Genomic DNA, 16,010 nt, shown 5'->3' on the forward strand with positions numbered 1-16,010 from the left:
CATCTTCCTTCTCATATCATCTCATCTCATCTCATCTCATTTCTAGAACGAAGAAGAACAAAAATTTGATACCTCAAAATCTCATCCCTTCAAAGCAATCACAAACCAAAACGAGAATCTGAGAAAAAGAAGAAAAAGGAATAATGGATCTAGCACCAGAGGAGTTGCAATTTCTAAACATCCCAAAAATTTTGAGAGAATCAATCTCAATTCTAAAGAGATCACCAAGGACGTTCTACCTCATAACCCTAACCTTAATTTTTCCTCCCTCATTCTCAATCCTCACACACTCACTCTTCACACACCTACTCCTCGCTCAGTTTCAGAACCCTTATTAGGACTCTTCCCAAGCTAACCATGAATGGACTCTTCTCCTCACAATACAGTTCTGCTACCTTCTCTTCCTCTTCGCCTTCTCTCTCATCTCCACTACCGCCGTCGTCTTCATCGTCGCTTCCCATATACCAACAAAGTTGTTTCCTTTTCCTCTACTGTCTTCGTAATTTCCAAAGTCTTCAAGCGTTTGTTCATCACTTATATCTGGGTCACACTTTTGATGTTCATCTATAATTTTGTCTTCATGATTTCTTTGGTTTTGCTTATTATAGCAATTAATATCCTTCTCTTCCTCTTTTATTTTTTGCTGTTATTGTAGGTGTGTTTGTCATTGTGAATTTGGTGGGATTGTGAATTTGTTCATCTACTATGTTGGCGCAGAGTGTATGTGCCCCTCAAGAGCAGCATTCAAATGGAGAATCTGGATGTATGATCAAAGAGAAAGAAATTTGGGGGGTTTGTAACTAAATTTTTTTCTTCTTTTTTTAATGTAATTGATGGAATAGTATAATACATTTGGAAAGAAACACAAATGGTATTGGTAGATTGTAATTTGAATTGTGATATTGTGTTTTATTATGCGTGCTTCTATTTGTGTCTTTATATGATCTGCGATGAAAAGGAGAGGGAAGAGGGCTGCGATGGGGAGGAAAAGGAAAGGGAGAGTGTGTGTTGAGGGGCTGTGATGGGAAGGGAGAGGAAAAGGGGCTGCGATGGGGAGGGAGAGGGAGGGGGTTGCGTTGGGTAGGGGGAGGGCTGCGATAGAGAAGGAGATGGTGGGGGAGTATGCGTTGGGGAGGGAAGGATTAGGGTTTAGGGTTTAGGGATGGTTTGCCAGGTCACCAAAATACGGTGGCCATGTCAGCATTGTGCTTGCTGGAGATTTGCTCCGGCGAGATTAGGGACACGCTTGTCAAATTTTAAAATCTTTTAAGGACTATTTTGTCAATAACAAAAGTCAGATACCATTTTGTCAGCGCTAAAATCTTTCGGATACCAATTTGGTATTTACCTCTTTTAAATTTTTAAATATTTTATATTTTTATTTACGTAAAACCGAATCAACTTATTCAATTAGTAACCTACCAGTTGAACTAATAAACTAATGAACTAATAGTTTAATTGATTTAATTACTAATTTAGTTATGACAACTATGCCAAAATCTAAACTCATAAATGAAAAAAAATATTATATATAACATTTAGTCTTACACACATATATAGAAATTAATATCAATGTATATGCTATTAATATATATACATATACAATTTATTAATATAAATATTATATAAATATTAATTATGTATGATTAATAATTATATTAGAATAATTAATAATTAGTCGTCGCCTATTTATAACAATGATATTACGCTATTTGCTATCTGTAAGGTCGTTGGGCTTTTCTAGAAAGTTTTACTTCTTAAAAAAAATTAACACAAGACTTTCCCATCATATTTGATTATTGAAGGCGTGTGCAACTGATAAAACTCCTCAGTTGTATCGTTGAACTCTTCTCGTATTTCCTTTTGAGTTTTGACTCTTCCTCCCTTGGCGGCACCCTTCTTCTTCTTCTTCTTCTTCACTTTCTTCTCTGTTTCCTCTTCCATTTCACGCGTTCTTCTACGACCCTTATCATTGTTTTATTAAAGCCAGAAACGAAAAGCTGATCCCTCTGTTCTCCTCCGCAATCAATCAATCGCGCGCTTTTCCCCCAATTTCCTGTTCCGAGGGTTTTTCACTTTCAATTCAATTGAATCCCTAAAAAGGTCTTGTCTTTGACCGATTCCGATTCTCATTCGGGAAATGTCATCTTCGAGCGCAGCGGCTTTTGGATCCGCTGATTCCACAGCTGCAAGAAGAAACACCAAGCGACCTAAGTGTAGTTTTACTCTTCTCTTTCCTCAATCTTCGTTTTACTTCTTTCCTTTTACCCATTTTCAGCTCAATTTTCAGTGACACTTGTTTTTTTATTTCCTTGTTGAAATTGTTGGTTTATCATGCAAATATATCTTTTTTTTTGTTATAAAATAAGAAGAAAATTTTGGGGTTTTTTAAATTGTGTACGTTGGGTATGGATACTGGGTTAGTGGGCTTTCTTGTGGTTGCGGTTCATTTCTGAAGGGTTTGTATGTGTTGTTTGGTGGTTTTCCTGTGTTAAAATTTAGTTCAAAATAATACCTACAGAGTTAGTTATCTCTTGTAGTAGTTGTTTCTATGAAATTTAATGGTTTATATGAAGGTGATAAATTTTGAGGCACTGTCATCCATCAAACCTTATACTGTTATATGAGGGAGAGGCAAATCCTTAGGCTGATATGGCAATATATGATCAAATGTTTGTCTTTTACATTAATAGAGGATCAAAATTAAATCTAAACAGAAATATAGACCTGATTTTTTGAAAAAGTTGTTTCCAGAGTTGGTATTTCTGTTGACTAGTGTTTTTCATGCTGTTCGTCCTTGTTTTGGCTTAATCAAGGAGTTCTATGCAGTTTCGTAGTTGGTCTTTTCTGATTTAGTGAATTGCTTTTGTGGTTTGTCCCTTTGGGTACTGGCAGAAGACTAAACTGACAACATTTCTCTGTGGAAATTTAATATCTTACAGATTCGAAGTTTACGCAGCAAGAACTTCCTGCTTGCAAGCCGATTCTTACGCCACGAGCTGTAAGACTACCTGTTTCGTGTTTACACACTGCTAGCCACATGATTATATGTGTAAATCTACATGCATCTCAAGTCACTATTTATTTTGTAGAAACTTAATTTAAGCTCTCCCCTGCAGGTTATTTCCGTATTCTTGCTTGTTAGTGTTGTATTTGTTCCAGTTGGAGTTGCTTCGCTACTTGCTTCACGAAAGGTTTGATTGAATGATATAATGTTTTTAATGTATTCTGAAGTTGTATCTTCATGGTACTTACCTTCCTTTCCTTGGATTTATTAGGTTGTTGAAATTATTCATAGGTATGATGCAGAGTGCATACCGCAGTCAAATTCTTCAGACAAGGTAGCCTACATTCAGAATCCTTCTGCAGATAAAACATGCAACATAACACTAAATGTAAGTCTCCATGACACCAATTTGTCTTATTCATTTCTTATTATTATTGTTTGTATGTTCCCATTATTGATAATTAACTGAGTTCTTATCATGCTGATATCATCTTTCTTAAACTTTGCTCTTATAAAAGGTTCACAAGCATATGAAATCACCTATTCATGTTTACTACCAGCTTGACAACTTCTACCAGAATCATCGTCGGTAATATTAATAATCATTTTTCCTTTATGCTTATTGCTCATATCTTGGTTTGTTTTCAAGTATTATCTGTGCCACAGGTCACATATGCAATTGTAGGAACTATGGGTAGCATTTTGGTCATTGTCAAATAGCAATACAATTTAAACATTTACTTCATACTAATAGAATTTAGTTGTCTGCCCTAAGTTATAAGAGGTATAAGTCTACATGTGCACAATAAAGTTATAATGAAAGAACAAATGGTTTGACAACTGGTATGAAGTTCATGTACCAGCTATATTCTTTGTCACCAAAGAAATTATTCTTTAATTAGAAAAAAAAGGTACATGCTATTATTTAACTGACTGAAATATTCTTTTACGGTAAGAAAGTGTTATCATAGATTGTTTGATTGTAACTTGGATTCCGTTATCCATCTCTTGGAACTTTGGAGAACTATTGGAGATAACATATAATTTTTCATATGGGATGGGATTTTAGGAGGGATTGCTACTTGTACCTTCATATTTCATGCATTCATCTTATCTCTTCATTTGTTTCTCTGTTTGGTTTTTTTGTCTCGGTGGTTAATTTTATTTAATGCATACAGTTTATTATGCAGGATTGTTTATTACAAATAATTATCATGTTTCTCTATAATTCAGGTATGTTAAGAGCCGAAATGATGAGCAGTTGAGAGATAGCGAGAAATGGGACTCAACAAGTGGTTGTAAGCCAGAAGATATGGCAAATGGAAAGCCAATTGTACCTTGTGGTCTTATAGCTTGGAGTTTATTCAATGACACATACATCTTCTCCCGTAACAACAAAAATTTGACAGTGAACAAGAAAGGCATTTCCTGGAAGAGTGATAGGGATCATAAATTTGGAAAAGATGTTTTTCCTAAAAATTTCCAGAATGGTTCTATTATTGGTGGTGCACGGCTCAATGATTCCATACCAGTAAGTATTTATGTGAAGTCATGTTTTGATTGAATTAAGCATACACACACAAAAATACAAACACAAACATGCACATATTATCCATGTAATATAGAGGCTGTTTTGAACTTTTGATGGGTTTTGAGTTATGGCATTGTCTATCACTGCATGTGCTTTTGTGTTAAACTTGCATCTTTACTTTTGCATCCACAAAGAGGATTGTCTTTGATAAATATTTCTCTCCAAAATATATAAATTGAGTTCCATAAGCATTTATAATTAATATTTATACATATTACATTCACTTTAAAACTACACATCAACTGCTGTAAACCACCAAAACATTTATTGTCTCTGAATTTAAGTTTATTTTTTCAACAAATAAATTAAAGAGAAAATTCCCAAAAATGGTCTTTAAGGAACTTTGCATTGGACTAATTTGTCTTTTTATTTTTATTAGGGACAAATATGTTTGATTCTTAAAAGTTTAGGGATTAACTCCTGTCGTTTTTTCAGGCGCTTATTTGTCCAATGCAAAATTCTTTTAAGGATCATTCTGGGGTTTACTCTAAATGATAATTGATTTTAAAATTTACACAACTTTTTAAAAAAATTATGGATAGTATATTGATGATACAATTACAACTAATTTACTGTTAATATTAGTTATACCAATCCTGCTATTCCACAATTTTTAATTTATTTCGTTAAAATCGAACAAGGTTTAATACAAATTTGGTAAATTATAACCACGAAATATGCAATGAGCCGCTGAAGAGGTTGAATATAGTTATAATATTTGCAGTTATATTGTTCTGTTGTTATCCTTAAAATTGTATCACTTGAGTAAAGCAACCCCATATATAGTTGTATACATTGTAGATTGTCGTTGGAGTTGTGTTGCCACACCGCTCAAATCTGTATTTCAGACTTAATATACTTCTCTTTCATTTCAGTAACTATTATATTCTAATTGTCATCTTATGTAAGTTTGCTGTTAGCAATAACTATCAGTGCATGTATGAGATATATGGCTCACCCTTGTTCTTTTATGAGCAGCTGAGTCAGCAGGAGGATCTTATTGTTTGGATGCGAACTGCTGCACTTCCAACTTTCAGGAAGTTGTATGGCAAGATAGAGGTGGATCTGAATGAAGGTGATACAATTAGTGTGATACTGAAAAATAACTACAACACTTACAGCTTTAGTGGCAAGAAAAAGCTCGTACTGTCAACCACCGGTTGGTTGGGTGGGAAGAATGACTTCCTTGGCATTGCTTATCTCACTGTTGGAGGATTGTGCTTCTTTTTGGCTATGGCCTTCACCATTATCTACTTTGTCAAGCCAAGGTAATATTTGAATTTCTCAGCTGCTTTTAGCCATGGAATTAAAGTTACTTTCAAGAAAGGGTTGTTTATGGGGTGACATGGGCTTTCTTATTTTCTTGCTTGATTTCTTACACATGTTTTCGCCAAAATGATGTTAGATGCATCTGATCATTGCATGCGATAGTGTTTCACAAATCCCTGGTTATGCATTTGTCTAGTGGCTCCCTACTGACAGATGCAGAATATTACTATTAGGTTTTAGCATTCAACTTCAACCACTTTCTTCTAATACTGTAACTGGTGAATACATGGAACCTATATAATGTTTTAGTGACTTGTATGGTAAGGTGTTGCAAATTTTCTGCACTTTCTATTTTCTTCTATGGGAATAAGACCTCTGACTTGTGGAAAGCAAGGATGAAAAATTCATCATTTCCAGTCCGCAAAAGGAAAAACCTCGTGATTAGTGATGAAAAAACACTGTTTAAAAGTTGTATTAATTAAAAAGTCGTCCGGTCTATTAAAATGCCCTGACAATTTTGCACGATTAATTCCTTGTTCAGTTGTTTCATCTACTTGGGTATGTATCCGTTGTACAAGTCAAAATTCATACCCATTAGCTTTTTAGTTATTTATTAGATTAGATAAATTAAAGTGCAGTTTTAATTTTTGAATGTTGACCCTAACCTATGTATCTGCATATGTAGGCAACTTGGAGATCCATCGTATTTGTCATGGAATAGGAACCCAGGAGGGCACTGAGATTAAAGAACTAGTTATGCCGAATGATGCTTTGTTTTCATCCAAGAATGCAAACATTTGTTATTAATACTGTAGTGCTTGTAATTTTTGTACATCTGTTACTAATTAATAGTGCAGCACTTGTTGAGTTAGGTATTGGTGCCACTCAAACTGAAGCCAAAATGAATTATTTTATTATTTTATTTGTGGTGGTGTGTATCAAAATTGAAATATCATGCTCCCTAGCTAAATAGGGTCCAATATACTTGCTAGTTGATTTGCGTACAACTATACACCTGGCCGTCTAGGTCAAATTGCTCTACTAGCGTTTTTTCCAAGAGTTCCTATGCCGTTTCGGTCTTAATCGGTCAATGTTTGACTTTTGTCAATTTTTTTTTTTTAATCGGTCAATGTTTGACTTTTGTCAATTTTTTTTTTTTAATCGGTCAATGTTTGACTTTTGTCAAATTTTTTTTTTTTTAATTTGTCATGAGAGTTTTTTTATGGAACTGTTGAGGTTTAGGAAAATCTTTGATAGTTTAAAACTTTAAAGGGATGTGTCAAATTTATTCTCTTGAAATTGTGTTTATATATGAAATAAAAAATTAATTTCATCTGATGGAAAGTAAGTTGAAATTTTGTCAATTTACGATTGGAGGATTATTAGTCCAATGGATATAGTTGGTGGATTAGCTTTAGCACGTAAGAAGGGTATAACAGTTGAGATTCTTGTTAAAAAAGTTTGATAAATGATCTTGCTTTGAACTGTTCTTAGGAGTTTATTGGGGTATATTTAAAGAATTTGGTTCCTCTAAATTGTGAATTTTTACTTTAGAAGGTAAAGTATAATCTTCTATCATTGAATGATTTTTCTTTTATATTTATTTTTGGTCCCACTTATGAAGTAGATGGTGAAAGATCACATTTTATTCTCTAAAGTGAAATTTAAAATTTAGAGAACCCAAATCCATGTTTAAATAGTTTGAATGGGATTCGATCTATCCAATATATAGAACTTTTTTCTTTTGTACGTTATCTTGGAAAGGTTGTAATTATGGGTGATTTTAATGCTATAATGAGTCTCGATAAGAAGGAATGAGGGGGATTAAAATCAGTTTCATCTATTTCTGAATTTATGAATTTTATTGATGGTGGTGGACTGAAAGACTTGGGTATGATTGGGAGAAAGTTTACTTGAACTAATAGGCAATGAGGGCAGGATAAAATTAAGGAGCGACTTGACCGTGCACTTGCAAACGGTGAGCGGATGGATTATTTTCCGCTGGTCTTGCTGTCTTGGCTTGCAGAAAATGGTTCAGATCATGGGTCTATCCTCCTTGATACAAATCCGGAATCTAAACAGAGGTTTAAGTTTTAGGGGAGGTACGGGTAATTATCACTAAAGCTTGGAAGAAATAGGTGGATAGTTTAACAATGTTTGTTTTGGCTCAAAAATTAAAGTATTGTGGGCACCGTATTGTTCAATGGCAGCAACATAACAAATTTAATTCGAAGAAGAACATTGGTGAACTCACATCTCAACTTGAAATCCTCAAAGAGGAGGATATTGCAGGAGGAGAACAGATTGAAGTCTTGAAAAATAAACTTGAGAATGCTTACTCTAGGGTAGAAAACTATTAGAGGTAGAAATCTTGTGTAAAGTGACTAAAAGAAGGGGACAAAAATACAAATTTCTTTCACTAATCATTCCAATCCAGAATGTAGAGAAATAAAATTTAGAAACTGAAAAAGAATGATGCTGCCATCCATAAGAAAATTGCACAAGTAGCTGAAACATACTTCAAGGATATCTTCATATTGATTGACCAAGCTAATGTAGCACATGCATTTGAAGATTTTGAAACTAAAAATTCAGCAACCATGAACAGAAAATTAACTAGACCGGTTAGTTTTGATGAGGTAAAACGTGCGATCTTTAGTGTTCACCCTCAGAGCGCTCTGGTGATGACGGATTTACGACTAAATTCTTTCAATTCTATTGGAGTTTAATAGGGGAGAATGTTTTCAAGGTTGTCTGCAGTTTCTTTGTCAGTGATAGACTATTCAAGAGCTTAAACCATACACAAATTTGTCTCATTCCAAAAATTCCTGATGCAAAGGATATGACACAGGTTAGACCCATCAGCCTTTCCTCAATTGTGTATAAAATTATTTCTAAAGTACTAGTCCATCGGTTATAAGAATTTATGACTTCGTTGATTAGCCCTAATCAGAGTGCCTCTATTAAGGGTAGATTGATTTCAGACAATGTCTTAATCACTCATGAATGTATGCACTATCTAAAGACAAAGAAGAAGGGTATATCGACTAAAATGGCTATTCAATTGGAATGAGCAAAGCCTATGATCGTATTGAGTGGCATTTCCTTTGGTTCATTTTGGAGAAACTGGGATTTGAATTTAGGTGGATTGGTTGGATACAACAGGTGGTGACTATAATTTCTTACTCTGTCGTTGTTGAAGGTCAATCTTTTGGCTTTTTTAAACCAAATAGAAGTATCCATAAAGGAGACCCTCTATCTCCCTATTTTTTTTCTTTTCTGTGCAAAAGGATTATTCTTTTTGCTAAACAAGGCAGAGCAAAACGGTCTCATTGAAGGTATTTAAATCAACTGAAGATGTCCTACTATTAATCATTTATTGTTTGCGGATGACTCAATCTTTTTTTGCAAAGTGTCAGAAAATAGTTGTGAAAATATTCTCAATTTTCTTCAGTCATACGAGGGATTCAGTGACCAAAAAGTTAATTTGCATAAATAAGCTCTATTCTTTAGTAATAATACTTCTCCCGCTGCTCGATTACAACTGGCTTGAAAATTGAAAATTATTCATATTAGTGCACATGATAAATATTTGGGTCTTTCATCTACAGTCCAAAAATAAAAAATGCCACATTTAGAGAAATAAAGGACAAGGTGAGGAAGCAAGTTGAAGAGTGGTAAAGAAAACTTCTCTCCTCTGCAGGCATCCTAATAAAAACTATTGGGGAGGCTATCCCAATTTATTCATTATCATGTTTTCGTCTTCCTGACACTTTAATTAGGGAGATTCACAACATACTCTTCCAATTTTGGTGGGGTCAAAAAGGTATAGAGTGAAAAATGGCATGGATTTTGGGATACTATGACAAGACCGAACTTAGAAGGTGGACTAGGTTTTAAGGACTTAAGAGCTCGGAATTTGGCGCTATAGCAAAAGCTAGGGGTGAACGCAGATCGGATCGGATATAGCCAAAACTTCAATCCGATCCGCACTAAATCATTGGATCGGATATCAAATATATCCGCAAAACACAAAAATATTTTTAAAATCTTATTTTTATTAAAAAATATCAATAAATTTTTTTCTATTCTTTTAAATATGTTTACTTTTAAAATAATATTAAATATACTTTTCTTAAATAATAAATTAAAATAATACAATATATATGATAATTATTAGCTGAAATAAAATATAAAAAGAATATTTTACTTATTTATTTCTTTCTTTTTGCGGATATGCAGATACCTACACAAAATCCTCAATCCGATCCGATTACTGTGCAGATCGAATCTGATCCAATCCGATAGCCTTGCGGATCGGATCCATATTCGTAATTTTCGGATTGGATTCGGATAAACATCACGGATATGCAGATTGGATCCGATCCATGAACACTCCTAAGCAAAACAATGTTGAAAAGTTGTCTCTCAACCACAATTACTCTTATCTAAACTCCTTAAAGGTAAATATTTTCGATACAATTCTAGAGTGAATGCAGATATCGAAGCAGTACCTTTGTGGGGGTGGCGTAGTATATTGGAAGGGGCGTAAGGTTGTTGAAAAAGGGATGATTTGGTGAGTTGGTAATGGGTTCAGTATTCAAATCTTCAACGATCCTTACCTTGCTCCTCCACATCCTTGTGTTGTCCCTCCATCTGAAACTTCCAATATGCAAAATTAACCACTATTAATGGTCAAGAACTTAATACTTTCTAATAGTTTGTGGAATCAAACTTTAATTAGAAGCATTTTTTCTAAAGATACTGGTAAGCATGGGCTAGCAACAACAATTGGGGGTAGAGAAGATAGAATTTATTGGACCCTTGAGAAAATTGATTTGTATAAAGTGAGTATTGGGTACCATATGACTTATAAGTTCTCACATCCTCTCATTAAATTTTGTCCAGAGACTATGAGATAACTAACTCATTGGTAGAACTGTGGTAATTAAAAATCTCAGCGAATATTAAAATTTTTCTTTGATACATTATTGAAGATAAATATATTATCGAAAGACTAAAAATAGTATTTATCTTTGATAATGTATCTCGACTTTAAAATTGTAAAAAGAGTTTCAACAAATTCCCAATTTCTAATTGACCATTTCTAATTGACCAGCACTTTACCTTTTTTTTTATTTCTCAAAAAACTATACTTTTCACATGTACTTTTTATTCAATTAGTCTTCCTTATTTGCTGATGGACAAAATTATTGAAAATCTTTTGACAAGAGTTCTAAAATTTGTATCATTTTGATGTTGGCCAATTCTATAGAATTTTTCATTTGATGTTTAATTTTTATCTAATTTAATACTTAATTTTTGTCTAATTTATTTTTTATAATAATTTTTAAATATTTAAAATATTTTAACTGTTATATTTTTAAATTTAAAATTAATTATTTAACTTTTAACAATTAACCAATAACTTTAAAGCAACATAACAAACACCTTTGATGTTTTGGGTTACCAAACTTGTTTCTATCTGGATTCTTCTTGATTCTTCTTAAGATGAAGAAGAATCTAGGAGATATATAACCTGTTTTAAGCAAAATTTTGAATATTAGAGAACAAAAATATGATCTGCTTAGTGTTCGAAGAATTTGAATTTCTATACCATGTGTCCATGTACTACTACTTATCAATTTTAGCACTAGTATGACATTGAGAGTTGTTTTATTCATATTTCTTGTGTTCATTTATATTTCTTGTGTTCAATTTGGTCATTTTTTTTCCATGGTTTTGAAACCGACCCTACCTCATATTTCATTCTAATTTCTAAATTGTTAACATCCAATATCGAATCAAAAAGTTTTATTAAATGACAGTTTTTTTTCAACTTTTTTCTCCGAGGAGCACTTTATGAAATATCCCTAGAAATTAGAATACGAAAATTAACAAAATCACTTTCTTAATTTCGAGCAAGTTGTTTTCTATTAATCTAAATAAAACCAAAAAATAATAAAAGAAGCTATGGTTTCAAATTCATTAAAATCACAGACCAAAACTTAGATTCGAAGAAAATATATAAAATATAGGAACATCTGAATGCATAAGCCTGAGAGAATTCGAGGGCCAATGCCAGAATCTCAGCTCCAAATCGTTATCGGCAACGTACAGCACCGAAATCGCCACAGAAGTAGGCGAATCAGAGACTCTAATTTGTTGCCTTATGCTGTCTTCTTCTTCCTAACCTACTCAGTCTATTTTAACATACAAAATAAACAAGAAAAAAAAAGTTCCAAGATTAAAGAAAAGAAGCTAATGATAAATAGGCTCAGAAAGTGATAGATGGCATCGAAAAGCTCAAATTGGCTTTCAGAGTTTGATGGTACAAAATTTAATCATCACAGCCTCATAATTGCAATTCATATCAGAAAACCTAATAGATGGAACTAAAAGTTATAAGAGACGATTGACAAAAAATGAAAGAGCAGGGATTCGCTTGAAATCAGAATAACTGAAGATGAGTAATAACCCATAGAACGAGGGGGATTAAATAGGTGAAGAGGTGGGTAGCTGCGTAGGAATCAAAAGGAAACCATGAGCAAAACCCTAGTTTTAACGTTGTTGGCTGAAATTACGATTTTATCCTATTAACATTTGGGCCTGAAAGTCCATACGGTATTAACGGATCTTTCATTAACAAAAACAATAAAATAGAGTAAATAAAAAAAACTTATTGGCAACCAACTTGGGTTGGTCGAGTGGTCAGCTCACTCGTCCGCTTAAATAAATGTTGGAGTTCGAACCCCGCCTTGTGCATGCAGCAACCCATTGGCCAGCGGTAGACCCTTAAATGGAACTCAGATCCGCGACGGATTAGTCCTTAACCTGTCGGATTGGGGGATACCGTTTGGGTAAACCAAAAAAAAAAAAAAAAAATTATTGGCAACCAATTTGGGTTGGTCGAATAGTCAACTCACTCATCCGCTTAAGAGCCAACAAATAATACTTCTCATTTTTCATCATTCATTCAAGAGTAAACATTCATAAATTCCAACTTCAAATATGCATTGTTCATTCATACATTCAGAAAACAAAAGCAATGCAACCACATCAAAATAATTGACTATTCTTATTATATAACTAAAAGTTTATGTATCTCTCAAGTCTTTTTCAATTAAATATTTTTCTTTTAAGTAAGGTGAGAGATATATGAAACATTTTATAGCCTTAAGACATAGATGATCATACAACAAGAACAAGAAAACATACAATAAAACATAATAGAAAACAGAAAAATAACATAAAAAAGGGAATTAAGAGAACGAATCCACCTTAGTGATGGCGGCTACTCCTCCTCCTTGGGGATCCAATGTAGTACTTGATCTCTTCAATGTCACGCCCTTGTCTCTGTTGTTCTTCCCTCATGGCCCTTTGATCTTCTCTCATGGCCCTTTGGTCTTCTCTTATTTCATTGAGGATGCTGGAATGCTCTTGATGCTCCAGCCTCAATTGCTCAATATTAGTGTTTAATTCTCCAAGAGAATTATGCAATTGATCCCAATAATTTTGAGGAGAAAAGTGTATCCCTTGAGGTATCTCAGGGATCTCATGTTGAGGCGGTTGCACAGGCTCTTATGCATGCTTTCTAGTTTGCTCCATCCTTTTCTTAGTGATGGGCTTGTCCTCCTCAATGAAGATGTCTCCTTTTATGACAATTTTAGCTTAATTACATAGGTGACATATGAGATGAGGAAAAGCTAGACTTGTTTTGGTGGAAGGATTCTCATCTATCTTGTACAGTTCTTGAGGAATCACCTCATGTACTTCCACCACACTTCCAATTATGATGCAATGGATCATGATGGCTCATTCTATGGTCACTTCTGACCGATTGCTAGTAGGGATGATGGAGCGTTGGATGAACTCCAACCATCCTCTAGCCACGGGCTTGAGGTCAACCTTTCTCAGTTGAATGGGCTTGCCTTGTGAATCCCTTTTCCACTATGCTCCCTCCACACAGATGTCTGAGAGCACTTGATCCAATCTCTGATCAAAGTTGACTCTTCTAGAGTAAGGATGCGGGTCTCCTTACATTAAAGGTAAGTTGAACGCCAACCTCATACTTTTTGAGCTAAAATCTAAGATTTTCCCTCAGCCATGGTGCTCCAATTCTTAGGATTTGGATTCACACTAATGTCATAGTTTTTTGTGACCTATGCATTAGCATAGAACTCTTGCACCATTAAGATCCCAACTTCTTGAATGGGGTTGGTTAGGACTTCCCAACCTCTTCTCTGGATCTCTCTTCGGATCTCCGGATACTCATTCTTCTTGAGCCTAAAAGGGACCTCAGGGATCACCTTCTTCTCTTCCACTACTTCATAGAAGTGGTCTTGGTGGGCTTTAGTGATGAATCTCTCTATCTCTCAGGATTCGGAGGTGGCAGCTATGGCCTTTCCTTTCTTTTTCTAGAGGATTCTCCAACCTTGGGTGCCATAAGTGGTAATGGAAAGCAAAAAACAACGCTTTTCCCACACCAAACTTAAAAGCTTTGCTCGTCATCGAGCAAAAATAAACATAGTAGAAGAAGAAGAAAATAGAAGGAGATAGAGGAAGAAAGCAATTCGGCCAAAGGGGCTTTAGAGTGTATGAAGTGTGTGTGTATGAAGGGTTAGTAAAAGGGGGTATTTATAAGAGTGGGCTAGGTTAGCGTTCGGTCATGGGTGCGTTAAATGGGAGGAAAATTTGATTTTGAAGTGGGAGGGGGTTCATGGGAGTTATGCTGGTTTTGGGAAAGTGATATGGATATGATTGGCCTATGGTTTATAAGGAAGAGTGTATGGGGAAGTGTGAAAGTAAGAAAAAAAAAGTGGGATAGGTAAAGATACTATGGGACCCACTAGTCCTGAGAGGCTAGGGAATTCAGATTCCCTGCCCTCAGCATGGGCGTTGAACGCCCAGCACTTGCCTATGGCTGGCGTTCAATGCCAGCAAGGCTGCCATTTGGGGCGTTGAACGCCCTGGCTCTACCCATCGCTGGCGTTCAATGATGAGCGGATAATTTATACGCTTTTTGGCATTGTTTTTAGGTAGTTTTTAGTAGGATCTAGCTACTTTTTGGGATATTTTTATTAGTTTTTATGCAAAATTCACATTTCTGGACTTTACTATGAGTTTGTCTATTTTTCTGTGATTTCAGGTATTTTCTGGTTGAAATTGAGGGACTTGAGCAAAAATCTGATTTAAGCTGAAAAAGGACTGCTGATGCTGTTGGATTCTGACCTCCCTGCACTCGAAATGGATTTTCTAGAGCTACAAAACTTCAAATGGCGCGCTTGCAACTGCTTTGGAAAGTAGACATCCAGGGATTTCCAACAATATATAATGGTTCATACTTTGTTCGAGCTTAGATGATGCAAACTGGCGTTCAACTCCAATTCCATGCTGCATTCTGGAGTAAAACGCCAGAAACATGTCACAAACCAGAGTTAAATGCCAAAAATACGTTACAACTTGGCGTTTAACCCCAAGAGAAGCCTCTGCACGTGTAAAGCTCAAGTTTAGCCCAAGTACACACCAAAGTGGGCCCCAAAAGTGGACTTCTGCACTTAGACTTATTTCTGTAAACCCTAGTAACTAGTTGATGAGCGGATAATTTATACGCTTTTTGGCATTATTTTTAGGTAGTTTTTAGTAAGTTCAAGCTACTTTTAGGGATGTTTTCATTAGTTTTTTATGTTAAATTCACATTTCTAGACTTTACTATGAGTTTGTGTGTTTTTCTGTGATTTCAGGTAATTTCTGGCTGAAATTGAGGGACTTGAGCAAAACTCTGAAAAAGGCTGACAAAAGGACTGCTGATGCTGTTGGAATCTGACCTTCCTACACTCAAAATAGATTTTCTGGAGCTACAGAACTCCAAATGGCGCGCTCTTAACGGCGTTGGAAAGTAGACATCCAGAGCTTTCCAACAATATATAATAGTCCATACTTTATTCGGGAATTGACGACGTAAAGTGGCGCTCAACGCCAAGTACATGCTGCTGTCTGGAGTCAAACGCCAGAAACACGTCACAACCCGGAGTTGAACGCCAGAAACACACTATAACTCGACGTTCAACTCCAATAAAAGCCTCAGCTCATGGATAGATCAAGCTCAGCCCAAACATACACCAAGTGGGCCCCGGAAGTGGA

General features: G+C 35.0%; 1 protein-coding gene, 1 non-coding gene and 1 pseudogene across 2 annotated transcripts; 2 read left to right on the forward strand and 1 right to left on the reverse strand.

Moving 5' to 3' along the window:
• Positions 1 to 143: 143 nt before the first annotated feature.
• On the forward strand, positions 144 to 655 carry LOC107458726 (uncharacterized; annotated as a pseudogene).
• Positions 656 to 1,788: 1,133 nt separating this feature from the next.
• Positions 1,789 to 6,924, forward strand: LOC107458731 (ALA-interacting subunit 3). Its single transcript, XM_016076933.3, has 8 exons — positions 1,789 to 2,216; positions 2,943 to 3,001; positions 3,120 to 3,194; positions 3,279 to 3,395; positions 3,526 to 3,596; positions 4,241 to 4,538; positions 5,577 to 5,866; positions 6,553 to 6,924. Exons 1-8 carry the CDS (start codon positions 2,141 to 2,143, stop codon positions 6,605 to 6,607), a joined length of 1,041 nt encoding a protein of 346 aa, XP_015932419.1. The 5' UTR covers positions 1,789 to 2,140; the 3' UTR covers positions 6,608 to 6,924.
• Positions 6,925 to 12,140: 5,216 nt separating this feature from the next.
• On the reverse strand, positions 12,141 to 12,223 carry LOC127741023 (small nucleolar RNA snoR116). The gene has a single exon (XR_008001877.1). It is a non-coding gene; the product is annotated as a small nucleolar RNA snoR116 (small nucleolar RNA).
• Between the last annotated feature and the right edge of the window lie 3,787 nt (positions 12,224 to 16,010).

The sequence above is a fragment of the Arachis duranensis genome, chromosome 7, assembly GCF_000817695.3.
Source record: "Arachis duranensis cultivar V14167 chromosome 7, aradu.V14167.gnm2.J7QH, whole genome shotgun sequence".
Classification (NCBI taxonomy): domain Eukaryota; kingdom Viridiplantae; phylum Streptophyta; class Magnoliopsida; order Fabales; family Fabaceae; genus Arachis; species Arachis duranensis.

Bases quoted from the DNA above. Each gene is read 5' to 3' on its own strand.
- LOC107458731 (XM_016076933.3), top strand. From the start codon at position 2,141: ATGTCATCTTCGAGCGCAGCGGCTTTTGGATCCGCTGATTCCACAGCT. The intron at 2,217-2,942 runs GTAGTTTTACTC...AATATCTTACAG, and splicing joins AAACACCAAGCGACCTAAGT to ATTCGAAGTTTACGCAGCAA. The intron at 3,597-4,240 runs GTAATATTAATA...TCTATAATTCAG, and splicing joins TTCTACCAGAATCATCGTCG to GTATGTTAAGAGCCGAAATG.